Raw genomic sequence first — 18,467 nt, 5'->3', positions numbered from 1 at the left:
AGCAAATCAGTGCCACGTCCGCCCCCTTCGTCCCACCCCCCGCCTGCTTCTGCGACCAATCGCAGCGCCTTCTTGCTCCATCAGCCAATGGCAATGGCGGCCCCGCCCCCAGGCTGTGAGGACACACTGTGCGCGGTTCCGCCCTGCGAGCAGGGCCGGAAGGTGGTGGCGCGGAGCGGCGCTATGGTAAGCGTGGGTCCTGCTCCACTCCTGGGTGATCGCGGGCCTTTCCCGCACGCCTGCCTCCGCACCGGCAACGCCGCATACCCACGGACCCCCTGGGCCTGGCGGCGCCACAGAGAGGCCGCTCACGCCGTAGGCCGCGGGCGCGGAGCGGCCCTGAGGCTTTGCCGGCTGTGAGGCGAAGCGGGCATTCGTCACGGTTCTGGGTGAAAAAAGACACGTTTTGTGTCTGTGCCGGCCCGTGCGGCGTAGGACAGGAGGATGTTTGTGTCTTTCACGAGCTCGTGACGTCATGATGGTGGTGTAGGACGCAGGAGTGGTTGCGTGACGTCATTGTGTGATCTGTGTTGTCACGCAACTTGGGCAGTGAGCTGAACCCTGGCATTGGCTGCTTTCCTCGGTTTTGTGGGTACCGTCAGAGACCAGGGTTCATCTGCTGTTGAGAACTGTTCATGGTCTATATAACTTATGTTTTTATATATATAAATATATATAAATTATAATTATATAAGAAGTAATATATAAATTTTGTCATCAAATTATTATAATTATATATAAAGTAATATCTAAATTACATAATGAAATTATATATAAAATAATAAAACAATACAAATCTAAAGTATTGTGCATATAAGTATATATTAATATATTTTGTATGTTTATAAATTTATACATGATTATATAAACACATGCTTATATGTGTTTATTTTATGTATAATCCATATATAAATATAAATATATAAAATATACAGATCCATGTAAGTCTGTAATTAAACATATGGATATACTTATATATTTTGAATATATATATTTATTTATATAAAACCATACACATAAAGAGTATGTTTGTGTATATATATGTGTGTACTCATTATAAATGTGTGTATATGTATGTGTACTCATTATATAGAGAGTTGGCCTAGAGGGACTTCGTTATTTATATTTTTCCTGCTTTTTTTCCCCATTCTGTGGACAGATAATACAAATGAGGGATTTGCATTTGTGTCATAGTTAAGAGCTGTGCAGTGATATACTTTTGCTCAGGCAAGGTTTATGTATTTATATAGGTATAATGTTTATACGAGTGGTTTAGATACATGATTTTAAAATTAAAAGGGAAACCAAAGGAATAACTGAGTCAAGATAAGTTTTCCCTGCGTAAAATTGAAGTTTGTATGTAACTTTGTTTTAATATGGGAATTTTCAACATTTTTCTGATAATCACAGGATGGCTTAGGTTGGAAGAGGCCTTTAAGGATCCCCTGGTCCTCCCCTCCTATGGGCAGGGATCACGTTGTATTTCCTGTGTATTTATAGAAAAGATAAATATCTCTTGAACTTTCTTATAGCTCAGTGCAAAAACCAAAGGGTTCCTTTTTTAACTTTCCTGTGCTCCAGACCTTGTCACCAACAGGAAATTACTGGACGTTGCTCACCTGAGCATTCCTTGGCAGATCTTTTAGATGAACCTGTTCTTATCTGTGTCTTCGAGCAGTGAACAAAGGGAGTTTTTTTGTGATAAGAGGCATAAATTATCTCAGGATATCTAAAACACACATGCAGAAAACAAGACATCCCTAGTCAGTGCCTTTAAAAGTAGATATACTGAATTATAACAGCACCTTTCTGTTGTTCATAGTACCTTAAAGGGTTTGAGATGGTACAAAAAGGCAAGAGAACTCAGTGAGACATTTCTGTTTCTCACTTAAACTCTTAAATACAAGTACTTAATAATATTATTATCTGATATTGTTTATATGTAATATATGTTTATACGGGAATATATAGGTTTGCATTATATATAAAATATATATACAAATAATTAAAAAATAAATACTAATGCTCGTCTCTAATAAGATTATGGCAAGTACATGAGATCTTGTGAGAATTACTTTCTCCACTTGTCCATGTTCCCTGTTCCTCTGTGGTGCTTCAAGGACCCTGAAGCAAAAGAATCTTCTAATGATTGGTTTTCTCATGATTTTATGTAAATGAAGTTACTCAGACTTTGTGGAGTTTTAATTTCCTCAGGGGGAGCAACAACCCTCATGGCATATCCAAGATTTTGGGTTCTCCGTGGTGCCACCTCTGGTCTCATGGCTTTTTAGGGGAAAAAAAGACACTTTTAAGCTCACACTTAACTATGAGGGAGAACACAGCTGCTCCTCTTCATAGCAAAAACGTGCAGTTGCAATCAAACAAAATTTGATGATGGAGAAAATTTTAAGAGTTGCAGAAAACGTCACAAAAATGGCTCCTTCCCCCTCACCCTGTGGTTGGGCCTGATCTTGGCCCCACATTACTGCCCAAAAAATCAGTTTGAGAAGTTTCCACAAGTACAAACATTTCTGTCATGATCTTTGTTGCTCTCTTAGGTTGGTGTTTATGGAAGGAATGGGAATTGCTCGTAGAGCCAATTGTAAAAACATTCATTAGTAAATATTATTTCAAACCAAGCTGTCGGATATAAGCATACCAGAACCCGAGACACTGTCCTGCAAAAAGAGCTCTCAGGAGTCTTCAAGTACAAAGTTTTGTGTTTGGCTTATTGAATATTACAAGAAGTAATCAATCCTGGTTCAGATTTCTTTTTATCATGGCTGAAAGGTACATAGGTTTAAAAACATCTGCTGCATCTGATAGTCTTAAGGTGTCTTTGTGGTGTGAAAATATATAACTTGAAGTGTTCAGTGTAGATATTTTTATCCTATAATTTCAGAGGAATATTTTATTTCTGTAATTGTAGAACAGAGGAAATTATTTCTTCTGCCAAAGTGAGATGCGTTTCTTGATCTCTTTTGGGAAGAGTAGGATGCAATGAGTCTGCTTTTACAGGTTTTCCCAGGAATGGCACTGGTTGTGAGAAACCATTTCTTTGCTGAACAATTAAATTTAATTACACAGTTTAATTTTCTGATTGTCTTGTGGACACGGAAATAAAGTAGAAACCCCTGGAATTTTTTGAAAAATATTACCTGTCTTCCAGATGCTAAATATTCAAACCATGCACCCAAACTCTGCCAAACAAGAGACCTGCAGAGGACCTGCCCAGTGCCATAGGACATCAGACACTTAACAGAGCCTTTCATGGCTTCTTGTCTAAGTATGTTCTTTCCTGATACAGAATTACTTGCTTTTCATGTTTTAGAGGGTTAGTTCTACTATTAATGAAAAAAAGAGAAAAAGTAAATAGTATATATAAAGTATTTGTGGTTCTGTTTTTTAATTCTTAAGTAAATTATGTTTCTTTTTGAGAACTTAGACTTTCTCCCGTGTCCGTGTGCACATTCCTGTAGCACCTTCCGTTATAAAATCATATTTTTTGCACACTGCTTTTGTTAGAGTGAGGGTGTCACCTGATTCAAAATGTGCTTTATAATGATTCTTATCTCTTCCATTCACATACACAGCTTTTATAAGTTTACCCAGTAAATTTTGAGGTAAACTAAGCAGTGTGGTGAAAACTTCAGAAAGGAGAGTGGTGTGGGAGATGTCTTTTTTTAATATATATATATAACTTTTTTCCTTCTGTTTCACTACACTTTAGAAATCTTTTATGGGTTTTAGGGAAGGAAAGGTGAAAGAGCTACAAATCAAGATTTACATCCTTTCAGAAAGCTCTGAACTACTAAATATGTTCTCTTACTCTGGAGAACATACTTAGCTTTAGCATCCTAAATAGAAGGGTTATATAAAGTATTCCTTTTGTCTGATGGGGGAAGAGAGTGGAGAAAAAAAGTCTCTGTAAAATTGCAAACTATGTAATCTACAAAGGAGACCTGGAGGAAAAGACACTTTAAGTTTTTACTGACATATCTACCATAATTCTGTGGGTTTTGAGTAAATGTCTGGATATACACACCTTTGTGTTACATTGACCCTGATAAAAGAGGTTAATAGTCACTTTGAGTTTTATTGTAAGACACTTTTATGAAATGCTCTGTCTGCTAGAGGCTTATACCAAAAGTTCAATTTTCAAACAAGATAGTGGGGAAAAGAGGAAGGAATTCAAGTGAGTGGAATTTCAGCATCGTCATCTTGAGGTGTCTTTTCACTGTTGTTCTTTGGATTTGAATTGCAGTAAGAAACCTAAATGTGTTAAAATTAAAAGAGAGCTTTTATGGGAGAGGGCAACTGTTTCCATATGTTAATTAATTGTTTAAAGAGATGGCTAGTGTTTTAAATAGATATATTAGTCTTCAGTTGACTGAAAAGCTTACATGTCAGTTCCTACATGCTGGGCTTGCCATTTAAATTAGCCAATGTACTCCTTCAATAAATGCCTAGGGAAAAGATTCCCTACTACTCTAATCAAGGCTTAGCCAAAATTTTATGAGTCCAGAAATACATATTTTAGACAGAAATGTGAATGACGGTTAAACATTATGCTTAAATTCTTTGGAAACTAAATACTGAGGAGAATATGCTGTAAATCCAGAGTAAAACTCCATATTTGTGTTGGAACAACCAGTAACTGCAATTGGCCAGTATTTGGATATTAATTAAGCACAAACCAGTTTTTTCTAAACACACTTTGCTTAGTTTTGTAGTGTAATTTTGCCTATAATCACTTCAAACTTAACTAATTTGCACTTTTTGTGTATTTTTATAGCTGTAATTATCATGCCTCTTTTACAAATGCTCATTTTCCATTCATTTTTATCAGGCTGCATTTGGCAGCAGTGGTGAAAATAATTATTTTTTTAATAGGTTGGAAAATAATAAAATTAGATGCATGTTTTAATTACTTTTTAGCAATTATTTTGACTTCCAGGTTGTGAGTAGTCCCTCATGTTTTATTTCCTGTTATTTTTTTTTCAATATTATTCCCCTAAAAATTTGATTTCAACTGGGGAAATAAGAACTGAAGTGCCTAATGGAAACCCTAGATAATAAGCATTTTCTCTTTCAGCTTTGTGAGAACTTCATTAAAATTTAATAGATTGATTTCCCTTTTGTATGATGGGATTTTTATGAGCTCTTGCTTAACTACAGTTTAACTGCAGGGTGTGAGCTCTTGCTTAATATGGGAAACCCAGTCATTTAGCTGCCTATCAGTATTTGTTTCTTTGGTCCCAGAACACTTTATCATCCATTAATTTTATAATATTAAGGAGGAAAACAGAAAATAAAACTGTTCTAGAAAGACTGAATGTTCTGCAGCATGTTACACAAATGAGGTTATACTTTCTTTAGAATATTCCAGTAATTTATCTGTGTTTGTCCACATAAATTGATTATTGTAATAGTAACCACAGGACAAAGTTTAGCAACTTAATGGCGCTACAGTGGCCTCTTCTTTTGTAACACACACAGATGAAATCATCATGGTCACGCTGCAATCAGAGACAGAATAATTTTGTAAATACTTCAAGTCTAGAGGAGGTTAAACTTCAGTTTAGGTGCTAAGCCTGTTGAGATGAACTGGGAGAGCTTTTATTTTAGGCTTCCTACCAGCCCAATAGGACAAACAGCATGGGGTTTATGTTCTCCTGCATGTTTTATTTCTCCTGGAAGCATGGTATCAAGGAGTTTGTTTTAAACAAAAGTATATGAGGCAAGGGGAAAGTCAGCAGGGCCATTGTGACACAGAGTTACAACAGAACTTACAATGTCATTTATTACAGTGCTACCCAAGAGTTGCCTCAGTAAATGCATCACTTGGTAACTCTAGTGTTGTCTGCAAGGACATGGAACAGAGCCATGTCTGCAGCAGAGAATGTTGGCGTGATGGAGTGAAAGAGAACTGCAGAGGTGGAATAATTAGTGTCTTGTCCATGGGCTGTTATTTTCAGTGCAGAAACATGTTTAAAATTAGTGCATCCATTATAGCTGTTTCTGCTGAGGCTGAATACACATTCACCAGTGATCACTAAAAATTCAGTCAATGATCTGTGTCCTCTCAGTGAATTGAATTAAATATTCTTATAAAGTGCAAGAGCTGTTGATATCCAGAACTCTGAGCTGCTTCTTTTTCTTCTCTCTCTGCAAGTGTAGTAAATTTAATGCTGACTAAATCAGAGGAGGTGCAATATTGGCTAGAATGAGGTTAACAAGGCCTGTGTAAATGTTGTGGCCAATCACGATTCCCTTTTTCAGCCACATAAGTAATTTTTAACTTTGAATTGACAGTTATTAAAGTATATTAAACTTCATTTATACTCAGATGGAAATACATTCAGATGTCCCTAGGTGTGCCATTTGGTTTCCAACTGCTGTATATTCCCATTAGTATTTAATTTAATATATGCCACCACTGCTAATCCAAGCACAATAAAACTTTCAGGAGTAATCATTCTTTATGGTTTACTATATGGAGTTTTTACTAAGATCCATTATGATCAGGAAATAATATTAACGTCTTTTTTTAAAAGTTTAATTTTGGGAAGGATTTTGGGCATGTAGCTCTCAGAGCTGAAGTCTGTGTTCTTAAATTTCTAATGACTTTGGAAAAAGCTTACTCTAGCACGTTCTTCAGGATACAAAGCTTTATTAGTGCTGCAGGTGAGGGGCATCAGGGGGCTGTGATTACTTAGGTAAGTAATGGCCAGTAAGTAATGGCCATGATGGAAACACCTGAGTGGTTCCACTCTGTGTTACCTAAGTAATCGGCCTCTGGTGGTCTAGTGGTTAGGGTGCAGGACTCTCACCACTCAGGTGTTTCCATCATGTCAGAAATGTACTAAATGCAGATGCAGGGAATTTCAGCCTGTAAAATTAAAGCTTGCACTGTCTAAAACCAGAATAAAATACCAGTGCTGATTCTTTTCTGCATTTGAATGTGGGTCTTGGGAATTGAGTTGTAGTTTCACCCACATGTGGACACAGCCTAAAAGACAGCATCAGTGTCTCCATATACTGAGATTTCTTTGTAGTGGGAATGAAGCTCACAGGACCTACTTTAAGCTTAATTAATTACTTTTGGATCAGAGGAACCCAGTTGAAGTAAATAAACTGCAACCCACCTACATTACATTGTCCAAGTAGCTCAGTATGTGAGTGCAGCGTTTTTTAAAAGGATTCTGAGCAATTTAAAACTCTCACAGCAGCTTTTAATTACACCAGTTGAAGCAGCCAGATATAAGTCACTGTTTTCTGTGAATTCAGCTGGGCTGTAAGAATTACTTGGGATGCAAAAAACAAAGCCAGTCTAATTCAGGACTAAATTTTCATTTCCAGTTTAAAATTGTCGGCCAGTTTTAGCATGCTCACTCGTGTCCAGATGTGCAGGTAAAGGTGTCATTCAGGGCAGGATCCAGTGGAAGGGGGTCTGTAATTGTATGTCTGGGGGAACACATGAGGACCTCAACAAAGAACAATTATACCCTGCCCCTGCTGATGGACTAAGCACACATTTCACGAGTATTCATTTACAGTCCCTGCTGAAGGGGAAGCAAGTGTGCCCTGGTGCCATTTCCCTGTGTTGTGGTGCCCAGTGCCGCCCTGGGAAGCAGCTGCAGGAATTCCTGGGAACAGGGCTCTGTGAGATATGCAGAGCAGCTGCCTGTCCCAGGAGACTGATCCAGTTAATCAGTTGATAGGGAATATCTGGCTATGGTGAGGGGCAGCCATGTTCCCAGACCCTCAGGGTCCTGTGGGACAGAACAGGTCCCTCTACAGGGAATCCAGAGTTCCCTGGGTTCTGGAGCTGGCAAAACGTCCTGTCACCTACAAAGGCACAGGAGTCTGGTGATGATGGGCAGTGTTTTGTGCTTTGTGAATATACTCTCCATTATTTATGATGTGGCAGGACAGAAGTGATACCTAGTTAGGTTAAAATACTAAATTAAACATGACTTAAGCAAATGCCGTGGCTCAGAAGAAGAGCAAGAAGCCTCATGTTTTGGGCCCAAGGGCTGATGCTGGGTGTTGGGTCACTGATGTAATGTCCCCTCTCCATCATCCTAGAAATGCTGGATTTCAGGGATGCTGAAATCTCTCACACAGGGTGCAGAGGCAGAGTTGTTCTTTAAGCTTCTCTGTGATGCTCCCTTTAACATAGTGGCCTCTTGGACCCCGTTAAGTTGGATATTTAAATTAATCTGGATATCTAACCCTTTCTAATGCACTTATTCAGGCTGGCAGTTGTATGCATTTTATGTTTTTGCTTCATGGACTTCTAAATAAGCTAAAGTTTTTGACCTTTTTTTTTTTTTTTTGTTACAAGGTTTTTTGATATCCGAAGGGTTGTGGATGTTCCAGTGGCTTTGCTTCTACTACACCATCTTGCTTGTCTCTCAGTTTTGCTGTTTGTGCCATACCGAACTGAAATATTGTGATGTTCCTTTATAATTCTCCTTAACTGTGTAGAGAAACTTGATTATCTGAGCTTCTAAACATTAGACTTTTGTGACATAGGGAGAAAGCACGCATGCATCAACAGAGATGTGGCTCAGGCTGTGGAAATGAGGGCTCTGATGTGCTCTAAAATATGCTTGGAGAGGGAAACTGCAATGTAACAGCGCTTCCTAAGTGCTAAATATTTACCCTTAATTAAATACCACTACTCAGCCATCTGGGTTGAGCCGTGCAAAAGTATGAGAAGTAAATTCATCAGAACAAAGAACGAATTTATTGTATTTGCTTTGACTTTTTTTTTTTTGGAGTTTACACTAAATTGGATTTGCAAATGGGGGAAGCAGAGTGAAGATAAAATAAAGCTTTTTGAAGTAAGCAATTACCTTATTACCTGGTGCTGTTAAGCTGACTAAATGCCAGTTGAGACAGTTAAAAGAAACCCCAAAACCATAAAAAAAAATTTTAAAAGTTTTTGATATGCAGTTGCCGCCTATTACTGATACTTTAAAATTTACTAAATTGCCAAGTATTGCATCAGTTTCTCAAGAATTATTGCTTCTTACTGCCACTAGGCAGATCAGTGTTTACTATCAAACAATAAGACTTTATTTCTCAATCCAAAGGCAATAGCTCCATTTGTCTAGTATTTTCCAAGTAATTAGCAATTCTAAAAATGTATTTACAGTAAAGATGTTTTAAATCAAAAATCAAAATGTGATTTGAAAATAAAAGTAATCAGTTATTGTAGTTCAGATGGGCTTGACTGTGTTTCTATGAATCTATAAATTTGTCATGTAGTCTTCATAAAGGGGTATATTAACAATCCTCCTACCTATTTCTTGTTGTTCTCTCTCTTGACTGCCACTGGTTTACCACCAATTAGTCTTCATCTTCTGTACCACTGCCTTATTCTACTGATGCAAAGATTTTCTGGCTCATCGTCATTGTTCGTTTCATTTTTGGTTTTAATGGGTATTATCTAAGGGTTCACCTATTTTTTTCCAGTGAGGAAAGTTTTGTACTGCAAAGGTGTAATTTTTATCTTCTGATTTTCCTCCATAGTCTGCCATCTTCAACTTCCAGAGTCTGCTGACTGTAATCTTGCTGCTCATATGTACCTGTGCCTATATCAGATCCTTGGCTCCCAGCTTACTGGACAAAAATAAAACTGGGTATGTAGTCTGATAATTTTACAAATGCACAAGCTATGTGGTTTTAACTTTTTAGTACCTTCTGATCGTGTCTGTGATAATACAAATAGTATTTTGGAAAATTTCTCTCTTTGAAGTAAAAATCTTCATTTTGTACATTACAATAGAGTGCAATAAGGTATCTGCAAGCCCTTAGTTTTAATTGTATTGAAATAATTTATTAGCTAACTAACCTAAGTAGTACTGCATTATTAATTTTCTGGGTTTATAGCTTTGTTGTTAGATACTTCTTAAAGATACAGACATGAGATCCAGAAAGGAAACATTCTCCTACATGTGGCTATTGTTGCAATGATTTATTTTTGATCCTTAGGGTGGGTAGAAAAAACAGCAGAAGCTGGCTTTTTGTTTGTTTTCAAGACAGGTGTTCTGGAGATACAAGTTTGAAACACAGCTTTAGCAATAATTTGTAACTAAAAAAACCCCTAAGAATATTTTTTAAAATAAGCAACACTATCCTTATATGTGGTCTGTTTAAATCATGGGTTTATATTGTCTAAGATGAAGGAATTCTAGAAGAATATTTAAAAGTTGCTACAAACCTAACCTATGTTTTTTGTGTCCTTTGGACACTCTTAACTGTGATCAACAGAACTGTCATTTAATTGTGGTGTTTTTAAAGTAATTTTTGGGCTATTATGACATAGAAACAACTGAGGCTGTCCACAGTATTTCCATAATACTTTCACCTGAGGTTGGTAGAAAGGAGATAGTATTTGTAGAAATAGGATGTAATTCTAGCTGGAAATGTTCTAGGTGGAAAAACAGACAGGCTTTTGGGTGCTGGGTGTTTGACTTGTCCACTTTTTTCCATTAGATCATTTCCTGCTAAGTAAAATTTTCCTTTTCCCTAAGTATCTCCTGTCACTTCTGCATTTAATTTTCAGAAGAATTCTCAAGTTTTAAGTAGACTCTTGTCACGAAGAAGCTTCAGTGTTTGTCTTCTTCGTTGTAGTTAACCTCCGGAGTTGATGTTTTATCACCCAGGTTTTTTTCTTTTAGCATCTTAAGATAACCAGAGTATGCCTGATTTTTTAAATTTGGGAGTTCTAACACGAAAACACTTGTGTCCTTTTATATGAAATTGCCACTGACAGAGTAGGTTTCTTTGGATAGAAGTAAAGATGGAAAGAAAGGATGACTTCATGAAGGACAGGGAGTGGGAGAGGGAGGGGAGTTTGGGTGTCTGCTGGTGGAAGATAACACAATAGTCAATGAGGTATACACAGTAAGAAGTAAGAATGTTTATTTTACTGATTAAAATTTTAGTGCTGTTCTTGGCAGGGAGTATTTCCTTTAATCTGGAGTTACTCTGTTTATTCTTGAGGCAAATCTGTCTGGAGCACAATAGAACTCTCTTCATAAAACGTTTCAAAGGGTGCTGACACAGTGGAGGAGTTGAGCGTTTGATCTGTAGGTTTGTATTTATATAGATGTTGGACATACTATTTTGTTTTATACATATATGTGTATGTAGACTGCTTTGTACTGGAAAATTAAACCTTGGCCTGGAAGCAATGAAATTTGTTTCCTGTGTGGTGGATGTTTACATGGAGCTCTATGCTGTTAAACCCCTGTCCCTCTCCTCTGACATATTCCATGCTCAGATGGAAACATCTAGACATATGGGATAAAACAAATTCTGGTGATATTTCATTTTACCACAGAGATGAGCTTACCTCATCATTCCTGCTTCAAATTAATGGCATTAAAAAAAAGTAGCAATAAAATATTAAAGTGACAGAGAGGAGGAATGTTGGTAGTTATTCACTCGGTTTCTGAGTGGTGACTTTGGTGAGGATTTAAATGAGTTGACAGTAAGTGAAGAAGCATTTTTCTGTTGGTTGAGAGACAGTGTTGTGATGTCACCCATCCTCTTAACACTGTATTTCATCCCCTTCACTTCTGCCAAAGTCTATCTGTTCCTACCAAGCTAAGCCAAATTTTAAAACTTCATTCTCCCTGACACGCCTTGAAGCGTTTCCATGTGCTTTGTCCTGTTTAAGCCTGAGAAAGCAAGCGGAGATTTACTGCTTCATGCTGACTAGGGGAGAACGTGTACCACAACATAATTCCCTCCTCTCTGCTAGCCAGAAAGATGTGTTAGCTTATGTGCAGCAGAGATTCCCTTTGATTTTCCACAGACATTTCAGTGGGGTATCTCTCACACTCCCTCCTTGCAGTGGCACTGGGGTTGTCCTGGTGAACACGTGGCAGCCGCATTTTCCCAACATACACAGTTCAGCAGTCGAAGTCTAAGGCCCCACTAACTGCTCCTCAACTTAATGGGTTTTATTTATTTGGGTTTTCTGCTCTCCAGACAACCAATGCCGCTTTCATGATCAGGGCTTTTAACATCTAACACTGAAAGCCAGGAATAGGCAGCAGCTTGTGCACATTTGGCTTGTGGCTGCCAGAAAACAGCAGATGTGGAGGCCAGACTGATACACTTCACCTGCCTCCAAACAAGGATGGATAGGAACATGAAGAGGAGAGTAAGGAACAGTGCAATTACCTGGAGTGGTTGCTTCAGGAAGAATTATTTTGGAGGAGATTCATTTAAGGCAGCATCATTTCTGTAAAAAGCGAACAGATTTTGACTTGAAGAGCTGAGTGTTGTGAACCTGAGATGAAAACTAATGGAAAAATCCAGGGGAGCAGAAGCTCTGCACAGGGTTCTTCCGCCAGTGTGAGCTCCCCAGTTCATCCAGACGATATTACTGTAGCTGTTTAGAAGGTCCTGATTTCAATCAGCCTCTGCTTAGCAGCAGGGTATGTGAACAAACAGATGTCCTGAGCTGTTCCAGTGGCACACAAGCTTCTTAAGAAGGTGCTGTTGTCATCTGTGTGAAGGTTCGTCAGTCCGCCGTCAGTGACTTTAAGTTCATAAATTGTTAACTGCAGTAAGGGCACCTGATGAAACCCGTATTCTGTTGTGTACCTACCACATCAGACATTTGTATTTTCATTGAGGGCTAGAAGCAATGTACACTACTTCAGTAATAACTTCACGTTGTTATATACAGCCAAAAAAACCCTGAGAAAATGAAGCAAATACACTTGCTGAGATTGCGAGGCAAATTCATTGTATTTATAGACTTCCTGAAAGAGTTAATATTCTTTTTCCCAGGCAAGGTTCTTCAATCGCACATGAAAGGAACAGTAATGTTTATTCCTTCCTGTGCACGATTTTGAGAGATGGCAGCATGAGAAGCAGGGCTGTGGAAGTTTTTGTGTTGGTTTTGCAGCACACAATCTGTAAATTCCAATTTTACAGAGAATGACAATATTTTTGAGAACCTGAAGTGCTACCCATGCAGTAATGTGGGGTTGTGTGTTTTGCTCCGTAAGATTTACACGTTAATGCCTTTCTACCTGTGTGCATCCTCGAAAAGTGCCTAGATGTCTTCAGATTTCCTGTACGACCTCTTAGCCTGGAAAAGTGTGGTGCTCAACATGCGGTCGTTATTACTTCTGCTTGTGGAGCTATATAAAAGCAGAAAAAAAAGAGCTTTGGCTTTACAGAAATACAGTCAAAGCCACATAAGTATAAACATATACATATGTATTTGGCTTGAGGTAAAACAATCTAAAGCCCAAATGAAAAAGCCTGTTTTCTAGAAATGGAAATGCTGAAATACTGTTCATGATGAATTGGTCAGCAAGAGGTACATTGGATATAAAGCTTTTCACTTTGAAAACCTTGGTCACTTGCTACCTCACTTGGTTCTCACCTGCCTGACACCCAGTCTTTATTTCAGAAGTAAAGGTGAGGCTGCTAAATGGAAAGAGAAAGACATGTTTAAATAAACTGAGGCCATAAAAGAGACCATAAAATATGAAGTAGCACAGAAATTGTATTTTAAAAGGTGCAGGATGTGTTGTCTACTGAAGATGCAGGACAAGGGACCCATTCCTACATGTCTGCACTTAACCACATTAAAAATAGGCAATTACCAGAGCCCAAGAAAGGGGAAGGGCAGATAATCAAGCCATTGTCAGTGTGAGTTCAGAGCACTGTGGGAAAGCACTTGGAGAACTGCAGGTATAGTTAAAATCCCACAAATAACACAGGCTGAAGTTACTGCTGATACATGTATCAGGAGAAGGAGGAAGAGTAATCAAGTTTCTTCTTTTTTTGCTCCATTAATCTGTAAATAAACAATATAGTTGAATCCAGGCATTTTTACTGTGTTGTAAGCAGACGTATTATGAAGGAAACCTTCCTGCAGACAAGCTTGGAACATTTTTGACCAACATTTATAAGGCTGAAAGCTGCTTTGTTGTTCAGGATGCCTCATATTCTTCCCTTCTCCTCCTCAGATCCTAAAGCAGTCCCTGGCCTTGCTCCTGTTGAGCAATAAGTATGAGATTATTTTAGTTAGACAAAGAAATTGTAAGTAAAGGATTAAGAACAAACTATAAGAATAGTTTTGTTACTGTTTTAACACAAGCATTCTATAACAGATTACACCTATGGGAACAAAAATGCCTGCTAGAAAAGGCATTTTTATCCACTGTTACTAAGGGAAATGCAAAAGAGAGACTACAAAGCATTGAATTTAAAGTACTTGGGTTTATCATCTCTCATACCTGCAGGAAAACTCACTTCAAAACCTTTAACACAAAAAGTTCCCCACATACAATGGTGTAGAGGTCTGTTGGTATTTCCTACTCCCACTATTTATATGATTCTGGGATTTTTTGTTAAGATAATTTTCTGTGTGTGGTACTTTAATGCAAAATTCTGATGAAATTAATCTGGAACGCAGACTGAGTTAAATGCATCTTGATTCTCCTTGCATGCAAAAAAAACCCACCTTGCTAGACTTCGAACTTTGCCTCTTGTGTAGTTCATAGCCTGTGCCCCTCTGTGCAGGTATCTGCTAGTTTCTGATGTCCAGAAGAGGGTCAAGTTGTCAGACCACTGTCAATTCAGATTGTTTTAGCACAGAAGAAAGAAAATCAGTGGACTTAGATTATTTTATTAAACCAAGAGCCTAATGAATTTATTTTGTCTTTACAGACTGTTGGGGATATTCTGGAAGTGCGCCAGGATTGGTAATTCTTTTTTTTTTTTTTTTAAATCTTTAAGACTAGCAGTTTTTCTGGCATTATTTATTAGGTCAGTGTTTCCCTGTAGCAATGAAATCCATATATACCCTTTGTCTTAAAAAACTGCAGTTTTACTGTCATGAAATATGGGGGCCAGATATCACTGTCTTAGATCAGCATCATGGAAAGCCTGCATATTCTGATGTCAATTCATGTGTGTGGTGTTACATTTTCAGAAGTCTTTTGCACTTCTTGCCACGTGAAATAACCAGGGGGGTATTCTTATTAACATACAAAGAAATTAATGATTCCTTATAAACTGCAGTCTATTTGGAATGCTAATGGACTACTGAAAAAAAGCCAGATATTTATCTTACATTAATAAAAAACTATGGAATTCATAATGCATTGAGGTTCTGTTTAAGCACAAGTGTATTTTTTTTCCTCTCCTTTCTTTAGTCAGCTTCTGTGCACTTTTAAATTACAGAAAGCTGTTCATGTCAAGTGACATCTGCAGACAGGCTGATCAGCTCTGATTCCTGACATTTTCCCCTAACATTGGTTTTATATTTATTTTAATCCTTATCCTGAATTTATTTTGAGAGGGAAATTGGAATATGCAACAAAAGTTTAGACTCAACTTTTAAGGTATATCCAAGATTTTTAAAAATTACAAACCCATTATCAAAACAGTGTTGTTCAAATTGATTGTTAATGTAGAGCAGAAATTATGAGCTTGTAACTGTAGATCTTCTTACTTGTCATTAAACCTAAAGAAAACCTGTGTTATTCCCTTTTCTGCATTCCCAGGCTTTGAGAGGGGCATGACATACATTTTTTAATCTGTAAAAACAGCATTGATGCAAAAAAAGAGACCCGTTGTTAAAATGATTGCAGATATTGTCCTGTTTAGATAATAGACATAGCAAAACCAATTTTAGTGCTGTAATTGAAAGATACTGGGAAGATGGCAGATGTCAGAAATTGATTTAATTAATTAATGATTAATTAATTCATACCAGTGAAAACAAATGTAAAAATTGAGCTGCTTTAGGGTTTGTTCAAGGTTGAAGAGAATACCTTACCTCACCTTACCTTGCCATCTTCTTTGTATTCTTTTCTATTAGCTATGTTTCTATTAGAGCTTGCATGTAGAGTGTACCAATTTGACTTTCTTTTTTAGACTGAGAGGTGAAAATGGGCTTTGGGGATGATTCCTGTCATTTTGTTTGTGTTAATCACAAAGGCATGTACAAAGCGTAGGCTTCTAAAAATGAAAATATCTCCTGGTTTCCTTTACATTTAACATCCCTAGTATGTTTAAACAACCTTTTCACATGTGCATAAGATCTTAATCGCGGGGAAGTGGTTGCATATTTACAGAGTTGTGCAAAATGACGTTTAATCCTGCCACATGGTGATTTCTCTTTTAAGAAAATTAGGAGCAGAAAAGTATAACCCATATGAATATTGTAATACCCTGAACCGTAGGAGTTGGACTTCCTCAAAATTTATTTTAAACAGATGTGAAACTACAGACATTGGTTCTTTCAGTTATTTGAAGTTTAATTAGATATATGCCAGATCATGCCAACATCTTGTAATGTCACTGTGGCAGGCACTCCTGCTTTTGGGAGCTGTCACTGCAACTATTTTATTTTTTACTTTCTTTCTGTGGAAAGTTTGTTGCTCATGTATTTGAAGGTCCTGCTGGTAAAAATTTTTTTTCATGAGAATTGCACCTTGATTTTAAACTTGGAAGCCTTGGTATTCTTTTTTCTTTAATGGTTCTCTGAAAACTATGTCTCGAGATAAGATGGTTTATAGAGTAAGACAAAACACCTGGCATAGCACAGGGAAATTGAATTTTGTTTAAAGCAAACAGCCCCAGCTCTGTCTTTGTGCTTCTGGATGTGTAAAAACAGGAATCTTCTCACTTTAAAGATAGATTGCAGTGTTAACACTTCCTGACAGTTCTGAGGGCTGGAAGTACCATCCAGTGTTGGTCTCTCCAGAGGGAAGTCAGTGGACCCATGAAGAATAAAGTTTAAGTAGAAGTGTAAAAACACTTGGCTAATAAAGTAGAGGAAGTGCTCATGTAAATAGGTACCAGTCTGGTTAACATTACTATTAACCCCTGACTGTGTTACAGTTCCCCACATAAGATTATTCCTTTTTTTTTTCATAGTTTACTTGGTAAATAAGGCACCTCTGTAACATTTTGTCCTGGACCAGATAGAGGGGAATAGATCTCTCATGATTGCTTTTGACACCAAATATAAGTGGGCTAATGGAGTAAAGTTAACTTTCATCCATGGTGTGCCCTGGAAAAGCTGTGACACCAGTTTGAAACAGTCAGAAACAGAGGTGTCTATGCAACTTCTGTGATCTGTTGACCATTTTTATCATGGAAATGTGTGGGCCAGACCGCCTCCACGTTCTTACAATGTTATATTCCTTTAACAAGTAAAAGAGACAAGCATCTGGCCATCTTCCATAGCATTGCTCCAACCTGGCCCTGGACACTTCCAGAGATGGAGCAGCCACAGCTTCTCTGGGCAACCTGTGCCAGGGCCTCACCACCCTCACAGGGAACAATAATTTCTTCCTGATATCCAATCTAAACCTCCTCTCTTTGAGTTTAAAGCTATTCTTCCTTGTCCTGTCACTACATGCCCTTGTTTAAAGTCACTGTCTTAAAGCAAAGAGCTGCAACTCTGTCTTTATGTAGCAATATCCTACATTTGGGTTTTCCACTCCCATGCATGTTCTTCCTGAACACACAACTGTACCTCTAATAGCATTTCTCCAGCCAGAAATGTTGAATGTGAACTTGCACATGCTGTAGCATAGTTAGCATGTTAGAGTAGGAGCAGCCTGGATCTATTTAGTGACTCCTGAATCTTTCTTTTGGGTTTTTCCCCCTCCCAGGTGAGCGGAAGAGCCCCTACGTAGCCGTGTGCTGTGTTGTGATGGCCTTCAGCATCCTCTTCATGCAGTAGCACCTGGAGAGTGTCCCCTGCTGCCAAACAGCACAGTTTGGTAGAGCTCCTGGCAGGAAAAGATGGGAAAGTGTCACCAAGTCTCCTCGCACATGATGGACCCCCCGTCTTCCGGTGGACACCCCCTGAAACACACCATCGTGTGCAGTATTAGATCACAACCTAGATGACATGTGCTTGTTAATGTTGAGTCAGCACTGATGTAACTCTTGAAAGGTATCTCTTCTAACCATAGCAATAAGGTCACCCTTGAAAGAATAAAGAACATTGTGATTTTAGCATGTGTTTATCAAAGTATTTTTAGTTCTTGCTGTCTCAACAGTTCCTCTTGTTTTGCGAGTGATAGCCCTGTTCTCATTCTAAAAATACAACCTCCAACCTGTTATATTCAGCTATTTGTTTTTAAACATGTCAATATGAGTAAAAGCAGGGACAAAAACTGTAGGGATGTCTGATGAGCTGCTGAGAAGGCACAGATATGGGACTTGAGACACCTGGGCTGCTCTGTGTAAAATATCACATTTATTCATTTTTAGAGTTTTGGGTCTCAGGTAGATCAGTCCCCAGCTTTTTTCAAGATGGTGAGAAAAGAATTCTAAAGGCTCTGCTGCTGCTGTTGAGTGTAATAGAAGATTTCTAAATCAGCAAGATGAACAGTTAGCTGCAGATAAGGAAGTTGCATGTCACAATATTCTAAAGGTTGAAGAAAACAATTAGA

At 38.1% G+C, this 18,467-nt stretch overlaps 1 protein-coding gene across 1 annotated transcript; it reads left to right on the top strand.

The window, feature by feature from the left end:
- Positions 1–66: 66 nt before the first annotated feature.
- On the top strand, positions 67–18,027 carry TMEM167A (transmembrane protein 167A). The gene is made up of 4 exons (XM_017806220.1): positions 67–186; positions 9,544–9,653; positions 14,719–14,753; positions 17,679–18,027. Exons 1-4 carry the CDS (start codon positions 88–90, stop codon positions 17,747–17,749), a joined length of 315 nt encoding a protein of 104 aa, XP_017661709.1. The 5' UTR covers positions 67–87; the 3' UTR covers positions 17,750–18,027.
- The last annotated feature ends 440 nt before the right edge of the window (positions 18,028–18,467 follow it).

The sequence above is a fragment of the Lepidothrix coronata genome, unplaced genomic scaffold (genome assembly GCF_001604755.1).
Source record: "Lepidothrix coronata isolate B3197 unplaced genomic scaffold, Lepidothrix_coronata-1.0 Scaffold14, whole genome shotgun sequence".
Lineage (NCBI taxonomy): Eukaryota > Metazoa > Chordata > Aves > Passeriformes > Pipridae > Lepidothrix > Lepidothrix coronata.
This window is presented reverse-complemented; position numbering and strand designations above follow the sequence as displayed.

Coding starts and splice junctions, on each gene's coding strand:
- TMEM167A (XM_017806220.1), top strand. CDS start 88: ATGGCAATGGCGGCCCCGCCCCCAGGCTGTGAGGACACACTGTGCGCG. Junction 187..9,543: donor TGGCGCGGAGCGGCGCTATG/GTAAGCGTGGGT, acceptor TTTCCTCCATAG/TCTGCCATCTTCAACTTCCA. Junction 9,654..14,718: donor CTGGACAAAAATAAAACTGG/GTATGTAGTCTG, acceptor TTGTCTTTACAG/ACTGTTGGGGATATTCTGGA.